We start from the raw sequence: 21,487 nt of genomic DNA on the forward strand, positions 1-21,487 counted from the left end.
GGTGGCGCTTGGCTTGCACGTGCAAATTCAGAACACAACATTCTATAATATGTGTTATTTTACGTGTCAAAGTAAAAGCTCATGTAACGGGTCAAATAGTGTTATTTGAAGTGTATATTTTTTGACACGCAAGACCCAAACGCGTTCCACAATGAGCGTGTTAAACCCCCTGTTGGCTTGGAGGTCCTCTTTGTGTTCTGGATGAAGTAAGAGTCGTGTCTGGCTGGGAACGTTCAGTCACTCAGTGGCTGAAACTGTAAGTCTCCTGCAACAGAAACGGCAACAAACAACACAAACAGCCGCATTTAAGCTTATTGATATGGCATAAAAAACTGAGCTGAATTAAAGCATCTAAATGTTTGTATTTGACTACAAAGGTAACATTTTGCGCAGTACATTTGGCATTGATTGGAGTCACTAGAAGAAAAGGTCCAACCCCGCCTCAGTTATCAATCGATCCAAGATAGAGAGCACAGCACAGCAGTGTGTTGGTATGTGAAAGTGAAGGCTCACTGTGTGTTTGTGTGTGTGTGTGAGAGAGAGAGAGAGTCCAGTGTGAGAGTGAGTGAGTAAGTGTCAAATCAAAGTTTATTAGTCGCATACACAGATCTGCATTATAGCAGGTGCAGCTAAATGCTTGTGTTTCTAGATCCAACAGTGCGGTAATACAAAACAATTCACATCTAATCCAAAATGTTTTAAAAAAAACATTCTGAACAAGCAATTTCGGAGTCCGAAATATACACTGAGTGTACAAAACATTAAGGACACCTGCTCTTTCCATGACACACTGACCAGATGAATCCAGGTGAAAGCTATGATCCCTTAATGATGTCACTTGTTAAATCCACTTCAATCAGTGTAGATGAAGGGGAGGAGACAGGTTAAAGAAGGATTGTGTCTATGTATAAGTGCCATTCAGAGGGTGAATAGGCAAGACAAAAGACAAGTGCCTTTGAACGGGGTAGGGTAGTATGTGCCAGGTGCACCGGTTTGTGTCAAGAACTGAAACGCTGCTGTTTTTTTCACGCTCAACAGTTTCCCATGTGAATCAAGAATGGTTCACCACCCAACTTGACACAACTGTTGGAAGCATCGGAGTCAACATGGACCTGCATCCCTGTGGAAGACTTTCGACACCTTGTAGTCCATGTCCCGACAAATTAAGGCTGTTCTGGAGGGCAAAAGGCTGGGGTGCAACTCAATAGTAGGAAGGTATTATTAATGTTTTGTACACTCTCATATATATACAGTACCAGTCAAAAGTTTGTACACATCCACTCATTCAAGGGTTTTTCTTAATTTTTATTATTTTCTACATTGTAGAATCATAGTGAAGACATCAAAACTATGAAATAACACATGGAAACATGTAGTAACCCAAAAAGTGTTATGTTATATTTTATATTTGAGATTCTTCAAAGTAGATACCCTTTGCCTTAATGAGAGCTTTGCAGGTGTAACAGTGTAGGTTCCGTCCCTCTCTTCGCCCCAACCCGGGCTTGAACCAGGGACCCTTGCACACATCAACAACTGACACTCCACGAAGCATCGTTACCCATCGCGCCACAAAAGCCGCGGAAACCCTACTTCAAGTCTCTGAGCGAGTGACGTCACTGATTGAAATGCTATTAGCGCGCACCACCGCTAACTAACTAGCCATTTCACATCGGTTACACTCACCCCCCCCCTTTGACCTCCTCCTTTTCCGCAGCAACCAATGATCCGGGTCTACAGCATCAATGTAACAGTGTCCCTCTCTTCGCCCCAACCCGGGCTCGAACCAGGGACCCTTGCACACATCAACAACTGACACCCCACGAAGCATCGTTACCCATCGTGCCACAAAAGCCGCGGCTCTTGCAACGCAAGGGGAAACCCTACTTCAAGTCTCAGAGCGAGTGACGTCACTGATTGAAATGCTATTAGCGCGCACCACCGCTAACTAACTAGCCATTTCACATCGGTTACACAGGTAGTCACCTGGAATGCATTTAAATTAACAGGTGTGCCTTGTTAGAAGTTAATTTGTGGAATTTCTTTCCTTCTTAATGCGTTTGAGCCAATCAGTTGAGTTGTGACAAGGTAGAGGTGGTATACAGAAGATAGCCCTATTTGGTAAAACACCAACTCCTTATTATGGCAAGAACAGCTCAAATAAGCAAAGAGACATGACAGTCCATCATTACTTTAAGACATGAAGGTCAGTCAATCCTGAAAGTGTCAAGAACTTTGTGCAGACGGAAAAACAATCAAGCTCTATGATGAAATTGGTTCTCATGAGGACCGCCACAGGAAAGGAAGACCCAGAGTTGTTTCTGCTGCAGAGGATAAGTTCATTAGAGTTAACTGCACCTCCGATTGCAGCCCACATAAATGCTTCACAGAGTTCAAGTAACAGACACATCTCAACATCAACTGTTCAGAGGAGACTGCCTGAATCAGGCCATCATGGTTGAATTGCTGCAAAGAAACCACTACTAAAAGACACCAATAAGAAGAAGACACTTGCTTGGGCCAAGAAACACAAGAAATGGACATTAGACTAGTGGAAATCTGTCCTTTGGTCTGATGAATCCAAATGTGAGATTTTTGGTTCCAACCACTGTGTCTTTGTGAGACACAGAGTAGCTGAACGGATGATCCCAGCATGTGTGGTTCCCACCGTGAAGCATGGAGGAGGAGGTGTGAGGGTGTAGGGGGTGCTTTGCTGGTGACACTGTTGGTTGATTTATTAAGAATTCAAGGTAAACTTAACCAGCATGGCTACCACAGCATTCTCCAGCAATATGCCATCCCATCTGGTTTGAGCTTAGAGGGACTATCATTTGTTTTTAACAGGACAATGACCCCAAAACTCACCTCCAGGCTGTGTAAGGGCTATTTGACCAAGGAGAGTGATGGAGTGCTGCATCAGATGACCTGGCCTCCACAATCACCCGACCTCAACCCAATTGAGATGGTTTGGGATGAGTTGGACCGCAGAGTGAAGGAAAAGCAACCAACAAAGAAAAATCCATGTCTCAGACTGGCCAATAAAAAGAAAAGATTAAGATGGGCAAAAGAACACAGACACTGGACAGAGGAACTATGCCTAGAAGGCCAGCATCCCGGAGTCGCCTCTTCACTGTTGACATTGAGACTGTTGTTTTGCGGGTACTATTTAGTGAAGCTGCCAGTTGAGGACTTGTGAGGCGTCTGTTTCTCAAACTAGACACTAATGTACTTGTCCTCTTGCTCAGTTGTGCACCGGGGCCTCCCACTCCTCTTTCTTTTCTGGTTAGGACATTTATAAGTGACCCCAAACTTTTGAACGGTAGTGTATAGTTTTAAAAATATATCTTCCCGTTGTCTCTGAATTATTAGATAACAACCCAGCATTCACAAGGATGCAACAAACATTCTTGTTTCTTGTTATAACAATGTGTGACATTTCCCCATACATGCAGTGAAAATGTCTGCAGACAGAAAAGGTTTCTTCACAGCAAACTCTTCTTGAAATGTATGAAAATGCATTAAAAGGTGGAAATGTACCATAATAGTTTTATCAGACAAAAACGTTGTACAGAGTACATTATACAGTAAGTTTCTCCAGTTTACAGAGTGGATCCTCCAAGACATCAGAGAGCGTCTTCTCCCCTGAGTCTCCTAGTTTATTCATTTGTAGCTCTAGCTCTCTCAGGTGTGAGGGGTTTGACCTCAGAGCTGAAGCCAAAGAGGCACAGCCTTCCCATGTGACCGAACAATATGACAGCCTGCAGAGGGAGAAACACCTGTCATTCTGTCAGTTCTGGACACACTGAAAAACAAGTTCTGATTGCTTTCCTCAACAGCACATTATTTGCCTGATGGGTGGCAACAACTTAAAAAGGTTAAAACATGCTATATTTGATCACTACATTTAGTTTATAATTTGTTTTCATGCAACTTAATGGACTCCAAGAAAGATGGCCTTACCCCAGTTTTTCCAATTTACAGTGTGTATTCCCCAGTCCAGCAGAGAGCAGCTTCACTCCTGAATCCTGCAGGTTATTGTAACTCAGGTGCAGCTCTCTCAGACTAGAGGAGTTTGAGCTAAGAACTGAGGCCAGAGACCCACAGCATTTCTCAGTGAGGTTACAGCATTTCAGCCTGGGAATAAATATGAAGGTAATATTTATAGATTGTGACTGTGCAATGTTAATGTCCATCAGCAAGCTGCCTGCAAGCCTCCAGGTGGATCAGTTATAGCACCCCTATTCTGACTTGGAATATGCTGTAATACTTACGAAAGTCTTTCCAGTTTACAGAGTGGATCCTCCAGGACAGCAGAGAGCATCTTCACACCGGAGTCTCCTGGTTGGTTGTTGATCAGGTCCAGCTCTCTCAGATGTGAGGGGTTTGACCTCAGAGCTGAAGCCAGAGAAGCACAGCTCTCCTCTGTGACTCCACAGCCTAACATCCTGCAGACAGTGGTTCGTTTGTATGATATGCAGTTTCATAGCACATGATGACATTATTCATGTTCAAACATATAACTACCCAATTTAGTTTTCCTTTATCCTTTGTGAACATTGTTTATTTCATTGAAGAACATGTATTTTAATTACACATCACCTCAGTGTTTCCAGTTTACATTGTGGTTCCTTCAGTGCAGCAGAGAGATGGTTAATTCCTGAGTCTCTTAACTTATTTCCACCTAGGTCAAGCTCTCTCAGGTGTGAGGGGTTTGTTATCAGAGCTGAAGCCAGATAATAACATCCTTCCTCTGTGATTTTAGAGTTATACAGCCTGCAGAGGGAATCAGCATCATTTAATGTCCTACTGTCATCGGCATTGTAGTACACTTCATTACTCATTGAGAAGTAACTTCAAGTTTCTAAGAGCAACTGGAGAGCTGTACTTCCTCATTCTCCCTTAGGTTTCTGATCTCAGAATGAAATGCCCATGCCCAGATATCCTCAACAAAATCAGATCACAAATCACATAATCACTTGACCTAAATCCTGAAATTACAGACCATTCTTGAGATGTTCTAGTACTCACTTCAGTTTTTGCAATTTACACTGTGGATTCTCCAGGACAGCAGAGAGCAGCTTCACTCCTGAGTCTCCTGGTTGGTTGTTGGTCAGGTCGAGTTCTCTCAGGTGTGAGGGGTTTGACCTCAGAGCTGAAGCCAGAGAAGTACAACCCTCCTCTGTGACTCCACAACCAGAAAGGCTACAGATGGAGTGAGAATTACATTTACATTTTAGCCATTTAGCAGACAATCTTATCCAGGCTGACTTAGAGTTAGATAATAACTATCCTCATGTAAACAGCTATTAGAGGTCCATGTATTGCAATGCAGGAAATGTAAAACTTGTAATATAGGCTTCTGAAGTTTGTAATTTCAACTTTCCCATAAGAAAAATGTATCAACCCCTACAAAAATGTCCATGAATTATAATCCACATAATTCAAATTTCCTGTTGCCGCAGGATTCTTTTCCTGCTGTAGCAAACTGGCTCAAATTAAGATCCGACATCTGTATGAAACTAACCTCAGTATGTCCAGTTTACAGTGTGGATCCTCCAGTACAGTAGAGAGCAGCTTTAGCCCAGAGTCTCCAAGGATATTACTGCTCAGATCCAGCTCTCTCAGGTGTGAGGAGTTTGACGTTAGAGCTGAAGCCAGAGAAGCACAGCCAACCTTTGTGATGCCACAGCTCTTCAGCCTGCAGTGGGAAAAATACTCAGCTCTATACGCAACTGGACATTTAAAATAGTTGAATAATTTAACATTTCCAGAAACGAAAGTAAATATACATTTCCACTCTGAGAGATGCCCTTACCTCAGTGTCTTCAATTTACAACCTGGATTCTTCAATCCATCAGAGAGCAGCTTCACTCCTGAATCCTGCAGTTTATTGTCACTCAGGTCCAGCTCTCTCAGTGAAGAAGAGCTCGATCTGAGAGCTGAAGCCAAAGACTTACAGCAACTTTCAGTCAAGTTACAATCTTTCAGGCTGGAATAAATAATAAAACAACACATTTGGTCCATAAACAGGGTAAAGACTACAAAGACCATGAGGAAATTATGAAAATGTGTCCATAAATACTCACATTGCTGTTCTGGTGGCTTTGACCACTGGTAGCAGCCTAAGAAGACCCTCCTCTGATCTGAAATACTTTCTCAGTTCGAACACATCCTGCTTCTCCACTGAAGTCAGCAAAACAAAGACCAGAGCGGACCACTGTGCAGGTGACAGTTCAGCTTTTGAGAGACTTCCTGAGCTCAGATAGCTTTGGATCTCCTCCACTAGAGAAATGTCATTCAGTTCATTCAGACAGTGGAACAGGTTAATGCACCTCTCTGGATTGGGATTCTTCCTGATCTTCATCTTTATGTACTTGGATGTTTCCTCACTGCTTTGGGACTTGCTTTCTGTCTGTATCAGTAAGCCTTGTAAGAGAGTTTGATTGGACTCCAGTGATAGGCCCAGAAGGAAACGGAGGAACAGGTCCAGGTGTCCATTCATACTTTGTAAGGCCTTGTCCACTGCACTTTTGTGTAGAAACAATGCAGGTGTTTCTCCTGACATTGTCTTAATATTTACACCTCCAGAGAGAAGATTTACATTGTTGTTTTTGAATGTGAGAAACACATACAGAGCAGCTAAAAACTCCTGAATGCTTAGATGTACAAAGCAGTATACCTTCTCCTGGCACAGCCCTTTCTCCTCTCTGAAGATCTGTGTGCACACTCCTGAGTACACAGATGCTTCTGTAACATCAATGCCACATTCTCTTAGGTCTTCCTCGTAGAAGATCAGATTACCTTTTTCCAGCTGTTGATAAGCCAGTTTCCCCAGTGTCATTATCATTACTGTATTCCAGTGGTGATCAATGTAATCTTCTCCAAGATACTTTTTAGTACTCTGTTTGGTCTGAAAGATCAGGAAGTGTGTGCACATTTGAGTCAGAGTCTTGGGGATCTCTCCACTCTCTGCTTCACCCAACATTCTCTCTAGAACAGTGGCTGAAACCCAACAGAAAACTGGTATGTGGCACATGATGTAGAGACTCTTTGAGGATTTAATGTGTGAGATGATTCTGCTGGCCAGGTTCTCATCACTGAATCTCTTCTTGAAGTACTCCTCCTTCTGTGGGTCATTGAACCCTCGTACCTCTGTCACCTGGTCAACACACTCTGGAGGGATCTGATTGGCTGCTGCAGGTCGGGAGGTTGTCCAGAGAAGCGCAGAGGGTAACAGATTCCCTTTAAAAAGGTTTGTCAGCAGCACATCGACTGAGGTTGACTCTGAGACATCAAAACAGGTCTTATTTTTCTGGAAGTCAAGAGGGAGTCGACACTCATCCAGACCATCAAATACAAACAGGACTTTGCACTCATCATAGTTAATCATTTTGGATTCTTTAATTTCCATGAAAAAAGATTGTAAAAGTTCCATCAAACTGCATCTCTCCGTCCTCATCAAATTCAGCTCACGAAAAGGAAGTGGAAATATGAACTGAATATCCTTATTGGCTTTTCCTTCGGCCCAGTCCAGAATAAACTTCTGCACGGAAATGGTCTTTCCAATGCCAGCGACTCCCTTTGTCAACGCAGATTTTATATGCCTGTCTTGTCCTGGTAAGGGTTTAAAGATGTCATTACATTTGATTGGTGTATCTTGTGTTGCTGGTCTCCTGGATGCTGCCTCAATCTGTCTTATCTCATGGTCATTATTGACCTTTCCACTTCCACCTTCAGTGATGAAAATCTCTGTGTAGATGTCATTGAGAAGTGTGGGGTTTCCTTGCTGTGCTAGTCCCTCAAAAACACACTGAAATCTCTTCTTCAGAGTTGATTTGAGCTTCTCCTGGATTTCTGCCTCAGCACTGACATTTTGGTGCCTGGAAAAATGACATAAAATGTTTAAACCTTTTGTATCAAAGGAGGAACAAATGGAAACTGAATTTCTACAGTTATGAAGACCTGAGACAATGTGGTCCCCAAGTGATATGAAGCCATAGAAACAGCAGACACTCACATTTTCTGATCTACGGGTAAGACATTCGCTCCTTCATATGGCTCCATGGACACAGTGCAGGAAGGAGGACAGTCCTGTCTCTGCTGAGGGAGTGGAGGGACCCTGTCAAAACAAACTTAAATCTTTACAAAGAACAAGAAGTCATGGGTGCGTGTTTATGAGTTTTGTTTTAAAGAAACCATGAACTGTAAATATTGCAATAACCTTTTATTTGACGTAAGTGGTTCATTACTGAACCTCATTGGCAGGGCCATAGACTTGTCACTCTTCATAGACAAACAGCTGGGTACAGGAGACACTGGTCTCTCTTGTTGGATCCTGACAAAAAACAAGAAAATTATATTTAGTCGGGCTAAGGAAGAAATAGTCAAAATTGTTGTTGAGGAGTAATTATAATCTACAGTGCCAGTCAAAGGTTTTGACACACCTAGAGTACTCGTTCCAGGGTTTTCTTTATTTTTACTATTTTCTACATTGTAGAATAATACTGAAGACATCAAAACTACGAAATAACACATATGGAATCATGTAGTAACCAAAAAAGTGTTAAACAAATCTAAATATACACTACTCAAAAAAAATAAAGGGAACACTTAAACAACACAATGTAACTCCAAGTCAATCACACTTCTGTGAAATCAAACTGTCCACTTAGGAAGCAACACTGATTGACAATAAATTTCACATCCTGTTGTGCAAATGGAATAGACAACAGGTGGAAATTATAGGCAATTAGCAAGACACCCCCAATAAAGGAGTGGTTCTGCAGGTGGTGACCACAGACCACTTCTCAGTTCCTATGCTTCCTGTTTTGGTCACTTTTGAATGCTGGCGGTGCTTTCACTCTAGTGGTAGCATGAGACGGAGTCTACAACCCACACAAGTGGCTCAGGTAGTGCAGCTCATCCAGGATGGCACATCAATGCGAGCTGTTGCATGAAGGTTTGCTGTGTCTGTCAGCGTAGTGTCCCGAGCATGGAGGCGCTACCAGGAGACAGGCCAGTACATCAGGAGACGTGGAGGAGGCCGTAGGAGGGCAACAACCCAGCAGCAGGACCGCTACCTCCGCCTTTGTGCAAGGAGGAGCAGGAGGAGCACTGCCAGACCCCTGCAAAATGACCTCCAGCAGGCCACAAATGTGCATGTGTCTGCTCAAACAGTCAGAAACAGACTCCATGAGGGTGGTATGAGGGCCCGACGTCCACAGGTGGGGGTTGTGCTTACAGCCCAACACCGTGCAGGACGTTTGGCATTTGCCAGAGAACACCAAGATTGGCAAATTCGCCACTGGCGCCCTGTGCTCTTCACAGATGAAAGCAGGTTCACACTGTGCACGTGACAGACGTGACAGAGTCTGGAGATGCCGTGGAGAACGTTCTTCTGCCTGCAACATCCTCCAGCATGACCGGTTTGGCGGTGGGTCAGTCATGGTGTGGGGTGGCATTTCTTTGGGGGCCGCACAGCCCTCCATGTGCTCGCCAGAGGTAGCCTGACTGCCATTAGGTACTGAGATGAGATCCTCAGACCCCTTGTGAGACCATATGCTGGTGCGGTTGGCCCTGGGTTCCTCCTAATGCAAGACAATGCTAGACCTCATGTGGCTGGAGTGTGTCAGCAGTTCCTGCAAGAGGAAGGCATTGATGCTATGGACTGGCCCGCCCGTTCCCCAGACCTGAATCCAATTGAGCACATCTGGGACATCATGTCTCGCTCCATCCACCAACGCCACGTTGCACCACAGACTGTCCAGGAGTTGGCGGATGCTTTAGTCCAGGTCTGGGAGGAGATCCCTCAGGAGACCATCCGCCACCTCATCAGGAGCATGCCCAGGCGTTGTAGGGAGGTCATACAGGCACGTGGAGGCCACACACACTACTGACCCTCATTTTGACTTGTTTTAAGGACATTACATCAAAGTTGGATCAGCCTGTAGTGTGGTTTTCCACTTTAATTTTGAGTGACTCCAAATCCAGACCTCCATGGGTTGATAAATTGGATTTCCATTGATTATTTTTGTGTGATTTTGTTGTCAGCACATTCAACTATGTAAAGAAAAAAGTATTTAATAAGATTATTTCATTCATTCAGATCTAGGATGTGTTATTTTAGTGTTCCCTTTATTTTTTTGAGCACTGTATTTTATATTTGAGATTCTTCAAAGTAGCCACCCTTTGCCTTGATGACAGCTTTGCACACTCTTGGCATTCTCTCAAACAGGTTCATGAGGTAGACACCTGGAATGCATTTCAATTAACAGGAATGCCTTGTTAAAAGTTCATTTGTGGAATTTATTTCCTTCTTAATAAGGATCGGCCCATTTAAAAAAAATTTTTTGCCTAAAATGACATACCCAAGTCTAACGGCCTGTAGCTCAGGCCCTGAAGCAAGGATATGCATTTTATTGGTACCATTTGAAAGGAAACACTTTGACATTTGTAGAAATGTGAAAGGAATGTAGGAGAATATCACACATTAGATTTGGTTAAAGATAATACAAAGAAAAAACCAACCGTTCTTTTGTGGTTTTTTTGAACCATCATCTTTGAAATGCAAGAGAAAGGCCATAATGTATTATTCCAGCCCAGGTGCAATTTAGATTTTTGCCACTAGATGGCAGCAGTGTATGTGGAAGTTTTAGACTGATCCAATGAACCATTGTATTTCTGTTCGAAATGTTGTATCAAGACTGCCCACATGTGCTTAATTAGTTTATTAATAACTTTTCATGTTCAAAATTGTGCACTCTCTTCAAACAATAGCATGGTATACTTTCACTGTCATAGCAACTGTTAATTGGACAGTGCAGTTAGATTAACAAGAATTTAAGCTTTCTGCCATTATCAGATATGTCTATGTCCTGGGAAATGTTCTTGTTACTTACAACCTCATGCTGATTGCATTAGCCTAGGTTAGCTCAAACCTCCCACAGGGGACCCACCAATCCTGAAGAAGTTTTAATCAGTTGTGTTGTGACAAGGTAGGGGTGACATATAGAAGATAGCTCTATTTAGTAAAATACCAAGTCCATATTATGGCAAGAACAGCTCAAATAAGCAAAGAGACATGACAGTCCATCATCACTTTAAGACATGAAGGTCAGTCAATCCTGAAAGTGCCAAGAACTTTGTGCAGTCGCAAAAACCATAAAGCGCTATGATGAAACTGGCTCTCATGAGGACCGCCACAGGAAAGGAAGACCCAGAGTTACTTCTGCTGCAGAGGACAAGTTCATTAGAGTTAACTGCACCTAAGATTGCAGCCCAAATAAATACGTCACAGAGTTCAAGTAACAGACACATCTCAAAATCAACTGTTCAAAGGAGACTGCATGAATCAGATGTTCATGGTGGAATTTCTGCAAAGAAACCCCTACTAAAGGACACCAATAACAAGAAGTGACTTGCTTGGGCCAGGAAACACAAGCAATGGACGTTTAGACCTGTGTAAATCTGTGCTTTGATCTGATGAGTCCAAATTTGAGATGTTTGGTTCCAACCACTTTGTCTTTGTGAGACGCAGAGTATCTGAATGGATGATCTCCGCATGTGTGGTTCCCACCGTGAAGCATGGAGGAGGTGTGATGATGTGGGGGTGCTTTGCTGGTGACACTGTGATTTATTTTGAATTTAAGGCACACTTAACCAGCATGGCTACCACAGCATTCTGCAGCAATATGCCATCCTATCTGGTTTGCGCTTAGAGGGACTAACATTTATTTTTCAACATGACAAAGACCCAAAACACACCTCCAGGCTGTGTAAGGGCTATTTGACCAAGGAGAGAGATGGAGTGCTGCATCAGATGACCTGGCCTCCACAATCACCCGACCTCAACCCAATTGAGATGGTTTGGGATGAGTTGGACTGCAGAGTTAAGGAAAAGCAACCAACAAGTGCTCAGCATATGTGGGAACTCCTTCAAGACTGTTGGAAGAACATTCCTCATTAAGCTGGTTGAGAAAATGCCGTGAGTGTGCAAAGCTGTCATCAAGGCAAAGGGTGGCTACTTTGAAGAATCTAAAATATATTTTGATTTGTTACTACATGATTACATATGTGTTATTTCATAGTTTTGATGTCTTCACTATTATTCTACAAAAGTAGTAAAAATAAAGAAAAACCCTTGAATGAGTAGGTGTGTTCAAACTTTTGACTGGTACTATATGTGTGTGGTTAAAACAATAAGTCTTATAACCCTTGTTCACAAGAAAAGTTTATTGGTAGTCCCATAGACTGGTCACTCTACATAGACACACAGCTGGTTACAGGAGACGCTGATCTCTCCTGATGGACCCTGACAAAAACCATGGAGATTATTTTTAGTCTGACTGGGGAAGGGTAAGGGTGCTCAGATATCTGTATGGCCATCAATCTTAAATGGAAGAACTTTGGAACCACTAAGACTCTTCCTAGAGGTGCCCACCCAGCCAAAGTGAGCAATCGGGGGAGAAGGACCTTGGTCAAGGAGGTGACCAAGAACCCGATGGTCACTGACAGAGCTCCAGAGTTATTCTGTGGCGATGGGAGAACCTTCCAGAAGGACAACCATCTCTGCAGCACTCCACCAATCAGAACATTATGGTAGAGTGGCCAGACGGAAGCCACTCCTCAGTTAAAGGCACATGACAGACCACATGGAGTTTGCCAAAAGGCACCTAAAGGACTCTCAGACCATGAGAAACAAGATTCTCTGGTCTGATAAAACCAAGACTGAACTCTTTGGCCTGAATGCCAGGCGTCACGTCTGGAGGAAACCTCACACCACGGTGAGGCATGGTGGTGGCAGGATTGAGGGAAAGATGAACAGAGCAAAGTACAGAGAGATCCTTGATGAAAACCTGTTCCAGAGCGCTCAGGACTTCAGACTGCGGCAAAGGTTCACATTCTAACAGGACAACGACCCTAAGCACAGAGCCAAGACAACGTAGGAGTGGCTTTGGGACAAGTGTCTGAATGTCCTTGAGTGGCCCAGCCAGAGCCCGGACTTGAACCTGATCAAACAGCTCTGGAGAGACCTGAACATAGCTGTGCAACGGCGCTCCCCATCCAACCTGGACTCCCGAGTGGCACACCAGTCTAAGGCACTGCATATCAGCGCTAGAGGCGTCACTACAGACCCTGGTTCGATTCCAGGCTGTATCACAGCTGGCCGTGATTGTGAGTTCCATAGGGCGGCGCACAATTGGCCCAGCGTCGTTAGGGTTTGGCCAGGTTAGGCAGTCATTGTAAATCAGAATTTGTTTTTAACTGACTTGCCTAGCTAAATAAAGGTTAAATAAAAGAAACAAAAAACCTCACAGAGCTTGAGAGGATCTGCAGAGAAGAATGGGAGAAACTCCCCAAATACAGGTGTGCCAACCTTGTAGCATCATTCCAAAGAAGACTTGTGGCTGTAATCGCTGCCAAAGGTGCTTCAACAAAGTACTGAGTAAAGGGTCTGAATACATTTGAATTTGTAAATGTGATATTTCAGTGTTTTTGCTTTGTCATTATGGGGTGTTGCGTGTAGATTGATGGGGGGGGGGGACAATTGAATCAATTTTAGAAATAAGGCTGTAACGTAACAAAATGTGGAAAAAGTCAAGGGGTCTGAATACTTTCCAAATGCACTGTATATTTGTGGTTAAAACAATAAGTCTTATTACCCCAGTTCACTGGAAAAGTTTATTGGTGGTCCCATAGACTGGTCACTCTTCACAGACACACAGCTGGTTACAGGAGATGCTGGTCTCTCCTGATGGACCCTGACAAAAACCATGGAGATTATTGTTAGTCTGACTGGGGAAGAAATAGTTTTTGACGGTGCTCAGATATCTGTATCAGAATTATGTAGGCATGTGGTAAAAAGTCTTGTTACCCCTGTTCACTGGACAATGGTTCTTTACTGAAGTTATATGGATGATCAATTGACATGTCACTCTTCATGGACACACAGCTGGGTACAGGAGATGCTGGTCTATCCTGATGGACCCTGACAAAGACCATGGAGATTATTGTTAGTCTGACTGGGGAAGAAATAGTTTTTGACGGTGCTCAGATATCTGTATCAGAATTATGTAGGTGTGTGGTAAAAAGTCTTGTTACCCCTGTTCACTGGACAATGGTTCTTTACTGAAGTTAAATGGATGATCAATTGACATGTCACTCTTCATGGACACACAGCTGGGTACAGGAGATACTGGTCTCTCCTGCTCCTCTTTCTCGCCTGAGACAATCTTTTTCGAAAAACTGTCCCCCTCCTCTCTCTCTGCAGAGAGACTCATTTTAGAGGTCGTAATTCCCTTCTCATGAGCAGACAAATACTACTGTCCTCTGACCTAGATCAGCCCTGTGAACACACACACACCCACCTCCACCCATACAGAGAGAAAGGGAGAGAGAGAGTATCAATCATACACAATGCAGTCAAATAGCTACTACACACACTACCCAATTTAAGAGGCTGATTTCTGTAACATTTGTTGGTTATCCAGGAAGTGTATCACTTTCGACTGTTTACGCATTTGCCAGCTATTGTCAACTGGACTACTTTAGCTTGTTAGCAACTTCGCTAGCATGTACAAGCCATAGCAGTGACAAAAATTAGTAGAATTTAATCGAATGAGGTGGTCCTTTCTGAAAACAGTGTATTTTCTTAGCTGGCTAGTTCGCAAACAGTACCCATAGTTGAATAGACATTAAATACGCTACTCCTTAATCTCCCCTTTTCCCCATCTCTGCTCTACTCTTCTCTTTCAATAACTTTCTATTTTCTTGTAGCAAGAAACAAAAACAGTCTGTAATGCTTACCACTGAGATGGGTTCCTCGGTTTGAGAATGTTGCTGTAGGCTGTAGCTTCTTTGTTTGACTGCTCAAAGGAGAGAAGGGCAGAAAGAAGGGAGGGCAAGCCAGGGCAGGAACCGTATTTGACTTCCGCCTCATGGTAATTTGATAGCTAGATTAGCTACATTTGCTTGGTAGGTTGTTATGCCTCTTCCCTCTCTCTGTGATCTTTACGGATGATTTTACTCTGTGTGGGCGCATGGAAACAGAGTATTCTTCTGAGCCACAATCTTCAGACTGACATAGGATAAAGGGCAATGTGCATCACCAAAGTTGTCCGAAGTGATTTAATAAAAAAACAGGAAGAAATTTACACCAGCTGTCTGCATATGAAACCTTGTGAAACATCCTGTTTTAAAACCTGGAATAAAATGGATTAAAGGTGGATTAACAAGTGACTCAGTGTGGAGTACAAACAAACAAAGCCTCCACTGTTATCCAACAGTTGTACATTTGATAAGAAAGAAAATATCTTTGCTGATAAATGTAGATACTTTACGCCTACTTTACGCCCACTGTAACAGTGTCTCTCTCCACCAGAGAGCACTGTTGTTTAATGAATGGTGAGGTTTGTCACGTGCTCCTCCTCGTCTGCCAAATCCTACTGCCAAAATACCTTTTTACTTCCCCTACGTTTGTGTTTTTCAATATACCTTTTTACTTATCTCTATGGTTCTATTTTTATATTGATCTATTTCTCTCCTTCTCTCTCTCTTTCTATCTCTCTCTTTTTCCAACTCTCTCTGTCTCTATGCACCATCTCCAATATGCTGGACTTCAGTGGGGTTGCCATGTCGACTAGAAAGGATGTTACCATAGCAATCGCTCATTTAGGTGGGATACCATCGGATACCATACTGTAACCAAAGACATATAAATGTCAAATAGGGTCTGGGAAGGTGGGGGTTTGAGGTTGGGGTTTCTGGGAAGGGTTTAGGGGTGTTAGGGGTCTCGTTATCCGTGGTTAATTGCCACATTAGCAGGAACAGGGTAAATCTGTGGTGGATCAAACTGTATTACAGTGATAGCAACACCTCCTGGCACACGCCTGTTGGCAGTGGGAGTGGCGACTGGCATCAGGTGTGTGTGTGTGTGTAATTACATTTGGGTTGGTTGCATGATGGTTGTTTTATTGATCTAATCTGCATTCCCACACAGATGTCGATGTCTGTCTGTCTGTCTGTCTCTCTCTCTCCCTCTCTCTCTCTCTCCACAATCACATGTATGTGTTTAGTTGCTGTTTACTACATTCTCTGAATATACAGCCTATGCATGCCTCTGACACGCACATATTCCCCTGAGAGATTTCTCCACATGCTGCGCCTGTCACAAGATCATATATAAACACAATTGTACATTGTTTAAAAAATATATATCCTCTATGAACAATATAACATTTACAGTAGATTTTAATAAGACCAGAATGCCTTTCCAGTGATCTGTGCGATTTTACACATTTTGCCATTGGACGGAGAGAAAATGTAGTAATTTTATAACACATTTCATGCAAATCTACTCATTTTGCCATGGGGCAGAGAGTAATTTTTGCAGTTTTAAAGCAAGTTTTCTGCAGTTCTACACATTTTGCCATGGGGTGGAGATTTATCACCTGGGCTAGACAATCTGGACCCTCTCTTTTGAAAATTATCTGCCGAAATTGTTGCAACCCCTATTACCAGCCTGTTTCTCTTTCGTATCGTCTGAGATTCCCAAAGATTGGAAAGCTGCCACGATCATCCCCCTCTTCAAAGGGGGAGACACTCTAGACACAAACTGCTACAGACCTATATCTATCCTACCCTGCCTAAGGTCTTCGAAAGCCAAGTTAACAAACAGATTACCGACCATTTCGAATCCCACCGTACCTTCTCCTCTATGCAATCTGGTTTCAGAGCTGGTCATGGGTGCACCTCAGCCACGCTCAAGGTCCTAAATGATATCATAACCGCCATCGATAAAAGACATTACTGTGCAGTCGTATTCATCGACCTGGCCAAGGCTTTCGACTCTGTCAATCACCTCATTCTTATCGGCAGACTCAACAGCCTTGGTTTCTCAAATGCCTGGTTCACCAACTACTTCTCTGACAGAGTTCAGTGTGTCAAATCGGAGGGCCTGTTGTCCGGACCTCTGGCAGTCTCTATGGGGGTGCCACAGGTTTCAATTCTCGGGCCAACTCTCTTCTCTGTATACATCAATGATGTCGCTCTTGCTGCTGGTGATTCTCTGATCCACCTCTACGCAGACGACATCATTCTGTATACTTCTGGCCCTTCTTTGGACACTGTGTTAACTAACCTCCAGATGAGCTTCAATGCCATACAACTCTCCTTCCGTGGCCTCCAACTGCTCTTAAATGCAAGTAAAACTAAATGCATGTTCTTCAACTGATCGCTGCCCGCACCTGCCCGCCCATCCAACATCACTAATCTGGACGGTTCTGACTTAGAATATGTGGACAACTACAAATTCCTAGGTGTCTGGCTAGACTGTAAACTCTCCTTCCAGACTCACATTAAGCATCTCCAATCCAAAATTAAATCTAGAATGGGCTTCCTATTTCGCAACAAAGCATCCTTCACTCATGCTGCCAAACATACCCTCGTAAAACTGACCATCCTACCGATCCTTGACTTTGGCGATGTCATTTACAAAATAGCCTCCAACACTCTACTCAACAAATTGGATGCAGTCTATCACAGTACCATCAGTTTTGTCACCAAAGCCCCATATACTACCCACCACTGCGACCTGTACACTCTCGTTGGCTGGCCCTCGCTTCATACTCGTCGCCAAACCCACTGGCTCCAGGTCATCTACAAGTCTTTGCTAGGTAAAGCCCCGCCTTATCTCAGCTCACTGGTCACTATAGCAGCACCCACCCGTAGCACGTGGTCCAGCAGGTATATCTCACTGGTCACCCCCAAAGCCAATTCCTCCTTAGGCCGCCTTTCCTTCCAGTTCTCTGCTGCCAATGACTGGAACAAACTGCAAAAATCACTGAAGCTGGAGACTCATATCTCCTTCACTAGCTTTAAGCACCAGCTGTCAGAGCAGCTCACAGATCACTGCACCTATACATAGCCCATCTGTAAATAGCCCATCCAACTACCTCATCCCCATACTTTATTTATTCATCATGCTCCTTTGCACCCCAGTATCTCTATTTGCACATTCATCTTCTGCACATCTATCACTCCAGTGTTTAATTGGTATATTGTAATTACTTCAGCACCATGGCCTATTTATTGGCTTACCTCCCTTATCTTACCTCATTTGCACACACTGTGTATATATACTTTTTCTACTGTATTATTGACTGTATGTTTGTTTATTCCATGTGTAACTCTGCGTTGTTGTATGTGTCGAACTGCTTTGCTTTATCTTGGCCAGGTTGCAGTTGTAAATGAGAACGTGTTCTCAACTAGCCTACCTGGTTAAATAAAGGTGAAATAAAGAAATGTAAAAAATATTTTCAGTTTTAAAGCTAATTTCCTGCAATTCCACACATTTTGCCATGACATATGCCATGTTAAAGGGATATTTCACCAATGCTCTATTTCACTATATATGTCCATTAATATGTTATTAACATATATGTGTCATAAAAATTTTGAATTTCTCACTACATGCAAATACAAGCGGTTCTGCATCTCACAAGTAGAAATGGGGCAGCTACATTACCTGGTTGTAAGAAAACCACAATATCCAGAATTCATAGCGATTTCAGGACGTGGAGGAACACCCCGTGGAGGTGTGAGAAAAATCAAAATGTTTGTGTTTGTAGCCAGCACTTTCAGCCAGATGATTTCAAAATGGAACTGAAGTCTCAACTGATGGGGTTGCCATGTCGTCAAACTTTGAAAGGTGATGCCACTCTATCGATTTTCCCCTTCACTTCAAAGAGGGAAATATCCGATCAGCAAACATAATCAGCTCAGCAGAAAATAAGTGCATCTGCAGTGGATGGTGAAGAAAGTGTACGAAAGGCTTGTCAACATGGCTGTGGAGTGCAGAAATGACCAGATGGTTGTCTACAAGGAGCCAGAGTCATAGCCCCCTGAACCCAGCATCCCTGCCAACATCGATTACAGCCTTGAGTCTTCTTGGGTATGATGTTACAAGCTGGGCACACCTGTATTTGGGGAGTTTCTTTCATTCTTCTCTGCAGATCCTCAAGCTCTGTCAGGTTGGATGGGGAGTGTTGAACATCTCTGGAGAGATCTGAAAATAGCTGTGCAGCAACACTCCCCATCCAACCTGACAGAGCTTGAGAGGATCTGCATATATATATATACTGCTCAAAAAAATAAAGGGAACACTTAAACAACACAATGTAACTCCAAGTCAATCACACTTCTGTGAAATCAAACTGTCCACTTAGGAAGCAACACTGATTGACAATAAATGTCACATGCTGTTGTGCAAATGGAATAGACAACAGGTGGAAATTATAGGCAATTAGCAAGACACCCCCAATAAAGGAGTGGTTCTGCAGGTGGGGACCACAGACCACTTCTCAGTTCCTATGCTTCCTGGCTGATGTTTTGGTCACTTTTGAATGCTGGCGGTGCTTTCACTCTAGTGGTAGCCTGAGACGGAGTCTACAACCCACACAAGTGGCTCAGGTAGTGCAGCTCATCCAGGATGGCACATCAATGCGAGCTGTGGCAAGAAGGTTTGCTGTGTCTGTCAGCGTAGTGTCCAGAGCATGGAGGCGCTACCAGGAGACAGGCCAGTACATCAGGAGACGTGGAGGAGGCCGCAGGAGAGCAACAACCCAGCAGCAGGACCGCTACCTCCGCCTTTGTGCAAGGAGGAGCAGGAGAAGCACTGCCAGAGCCCTGCAAAATGACCTCCAGCAGGCCACAAATGTGCATGTGTCTGCTCAAACGGTCAGAAACAGACTCCATGAGGGTGGTATGAGGGCCTGACGTCCACAGGTGGGGGTTGTGCTTACAGCCCAACACCGTGCAGGACGTTTGGCATTTGCCAGAGAACACCAAGATTGGCAAATTCGCCACTGGCGCCCTGTGCTCTTCACAGATGAAGCAGGTTCACACTGAGCACGTGACAGACGTGACAGAGTCTGGAGACGCCGTGGAGAACGTTCTGTTGCCTGCAACGTCCTCCAGCATGACCGGGTTGGCGGTGGGTCAGTTATGGTGTGGGGTGGCATTTCTTTGGGGGGACGCACAGCCCTCCATGTGCTCGCCAGAGGTAGCCTGACTGCCATTAGGTACCGAGATGAGATCCTCAGACCCCTTGTGAGACCATATGCTGGTGCGGTTTTCCACTTTAATTTTGAGTGTGACTCCAAATCCAGACCTCCATGGGTTGATAAATTGGATTTCCATTGATTATTTTTGTGTGATTTTGTTGTCAGCACATTCAACTATGTAAAGAAAAAAGTATTTAATAAGATTATTTCTTTCATTCAGATCTAGGATGTGTTGTTTAAGTGTTCCCTTTATTTTTTTGAGCAGTGTATATATATATATATGTGTGTATATATATGTATATGTATGTATGTATGTATGTATGTGTGTATGTGTGTGTGTATATATATATATATACAAGTCAAAACATGGATGTAGCAACTACAGATAGACTTAAAGAAGCAATCAAAAGTGTGCAGGTTTTTTTATCAGCATTAATTAGATTTCTTTTATTCCATATGCTGGGATCCGCACTATGCAGCTGTTGCAAGAGCGCATTTTTCACTGGCTGTCCACTGGTTTCAAAAACAATGATTGATAGGCTGATTCAATTCTTGAATTCAACCATTATTGGGTTCAAATAGACATTTAGATTTGTGAACAGCCATCCACAACAACCACAATCCGTAAGGCGTAAATAGCTAAATGAGAGAGCAGCAGTGTGATTCACATCAATGCGCTATGTAGATATCAATAATAAAGTGTTATCCGTATCGCTGTAGACTACCTCACTGCTGTCTTCCTTACTGTACCTCTAAGCGTTTATTCAAGTTGGATCATCTTTGGATGCCGACAGCAGTTGCACCATTGGAAGACAGTTTGGACTGTAGCCTACAAAAACCTATTCCTGCTCTTTTCCCGCGATCCATCAAACACATTTGGTGTGTCATCATAGTGGTCTCTGATTTGTGGTCAGACTCGCTCTGGTGGAACAAATTTAAATCTGCGCCTTTTTTTCAATGCTTATTTGAATGTCATTGAGAAAACAGAGAAGTGTCGTCCTTTCTGAATTTAAGTAATCCTCTATTTTTTTCAAAAGTATCTGTAATCTGATTACAATATTTTTTTTGCAGGTAACGTAACGGATTACAGTTACCGTTTTTTGTAATCCATTACATATATCCATGATTACTCCCAAACCCTGGTGTTCTATTTCAAGCATGCATCTGATGGTACAGATGATACAAGGTTTATGGGTTAGATATACTGTATATCCACAACTCAACTATATTTGGCCTATAAATCTACATTTCACTTAAGCATTGTTGTGTCAAAATTGATCAATTATTCCATCTCTTTCTTATTTTCTATAACATACAATATCAGCATTAGAATGATAATTCCATTACTTCACTATTTTCTCCCTTCATCCTTCATCCTCTCCTCCGTAGTCTACCTCTCCCACTCGTTCCCCTCCCTCTCCTCCGCCGCA

General features: G+C 43.2%; 1 protein-coding gene across 3 annotated transcripts; it reads right to left on the reverse strand.

The window, feature by feature from the left end:
• Positions 1-3,515: 3,515 nt before the first annotated feature.
• On the reverse strand, positions 3,516-15,460 carry LOC106573426 (NACHT, LRR and PYD domains-containing protein 12). 3 transcript variants are annotated; one of them, XM_045697070.1, is made up of 14 exons: positions 14,803-15,454; positions 14,098-14,369; positions 13,871-13,984; positions 13,659-13,757; positions 8,219-8,332; positions 8,015-8,116; positions 6,084-7,877; positions 5,813-5,986; positions 5,522-5,695; positions 5,026-5,199; positions 4,597-4,770; positions 4,269-4,442; positions 3,958-4,131; positions 3,516-3,755 (listed from the first exon to the last, which is right to left on the reverse strand). In XM_045697070.1, the coding sequence occupies exons 2-14, from the start codon at positions 14,274-14,276 to the stop codon at positions 3,575-3,577; spliced, it is 3,627 nt and encodes a 1,208-aa protein (XP_045553026.1). In that variant the 5' UTR covers positions 14,277-14,369; positions 14,803-15,454; the 3' UTR covers positions 3,516-3,574. The 3 variants fall into 3 exon arrangements, with proteins under 3 accessions (XP_045553026.1, XP_045553025.1, XP_014003940.2); XM_045697069.1 differs by having other exon boundaries at positions 14,098-14,363; positions 14,803-15,453; XM_014148465.2 differs by lacking the exon at positions 13,871-13,984 and having other exon boundaries at positions 14,098-14,363; positions 14,803-15,460.
• Positions 15,461-21,487: the final 6,027 nt, after the last annotated feature.

The sequence above is a fragment of the Salmo salar genome, chromosome ssa16, assembly GCF_905237065.1.
Source record: "Salmo salar chromosome ssa16, Ssal_v3.1, whole genome shotgun sequence".
NCBI classification, from domain to species: domain Eukaryota; kingdom Metazoa; phylum Chordata; class Actinopteri; order Salmoniformes; family Salmonidae; genus Salmo; species Salmo salar.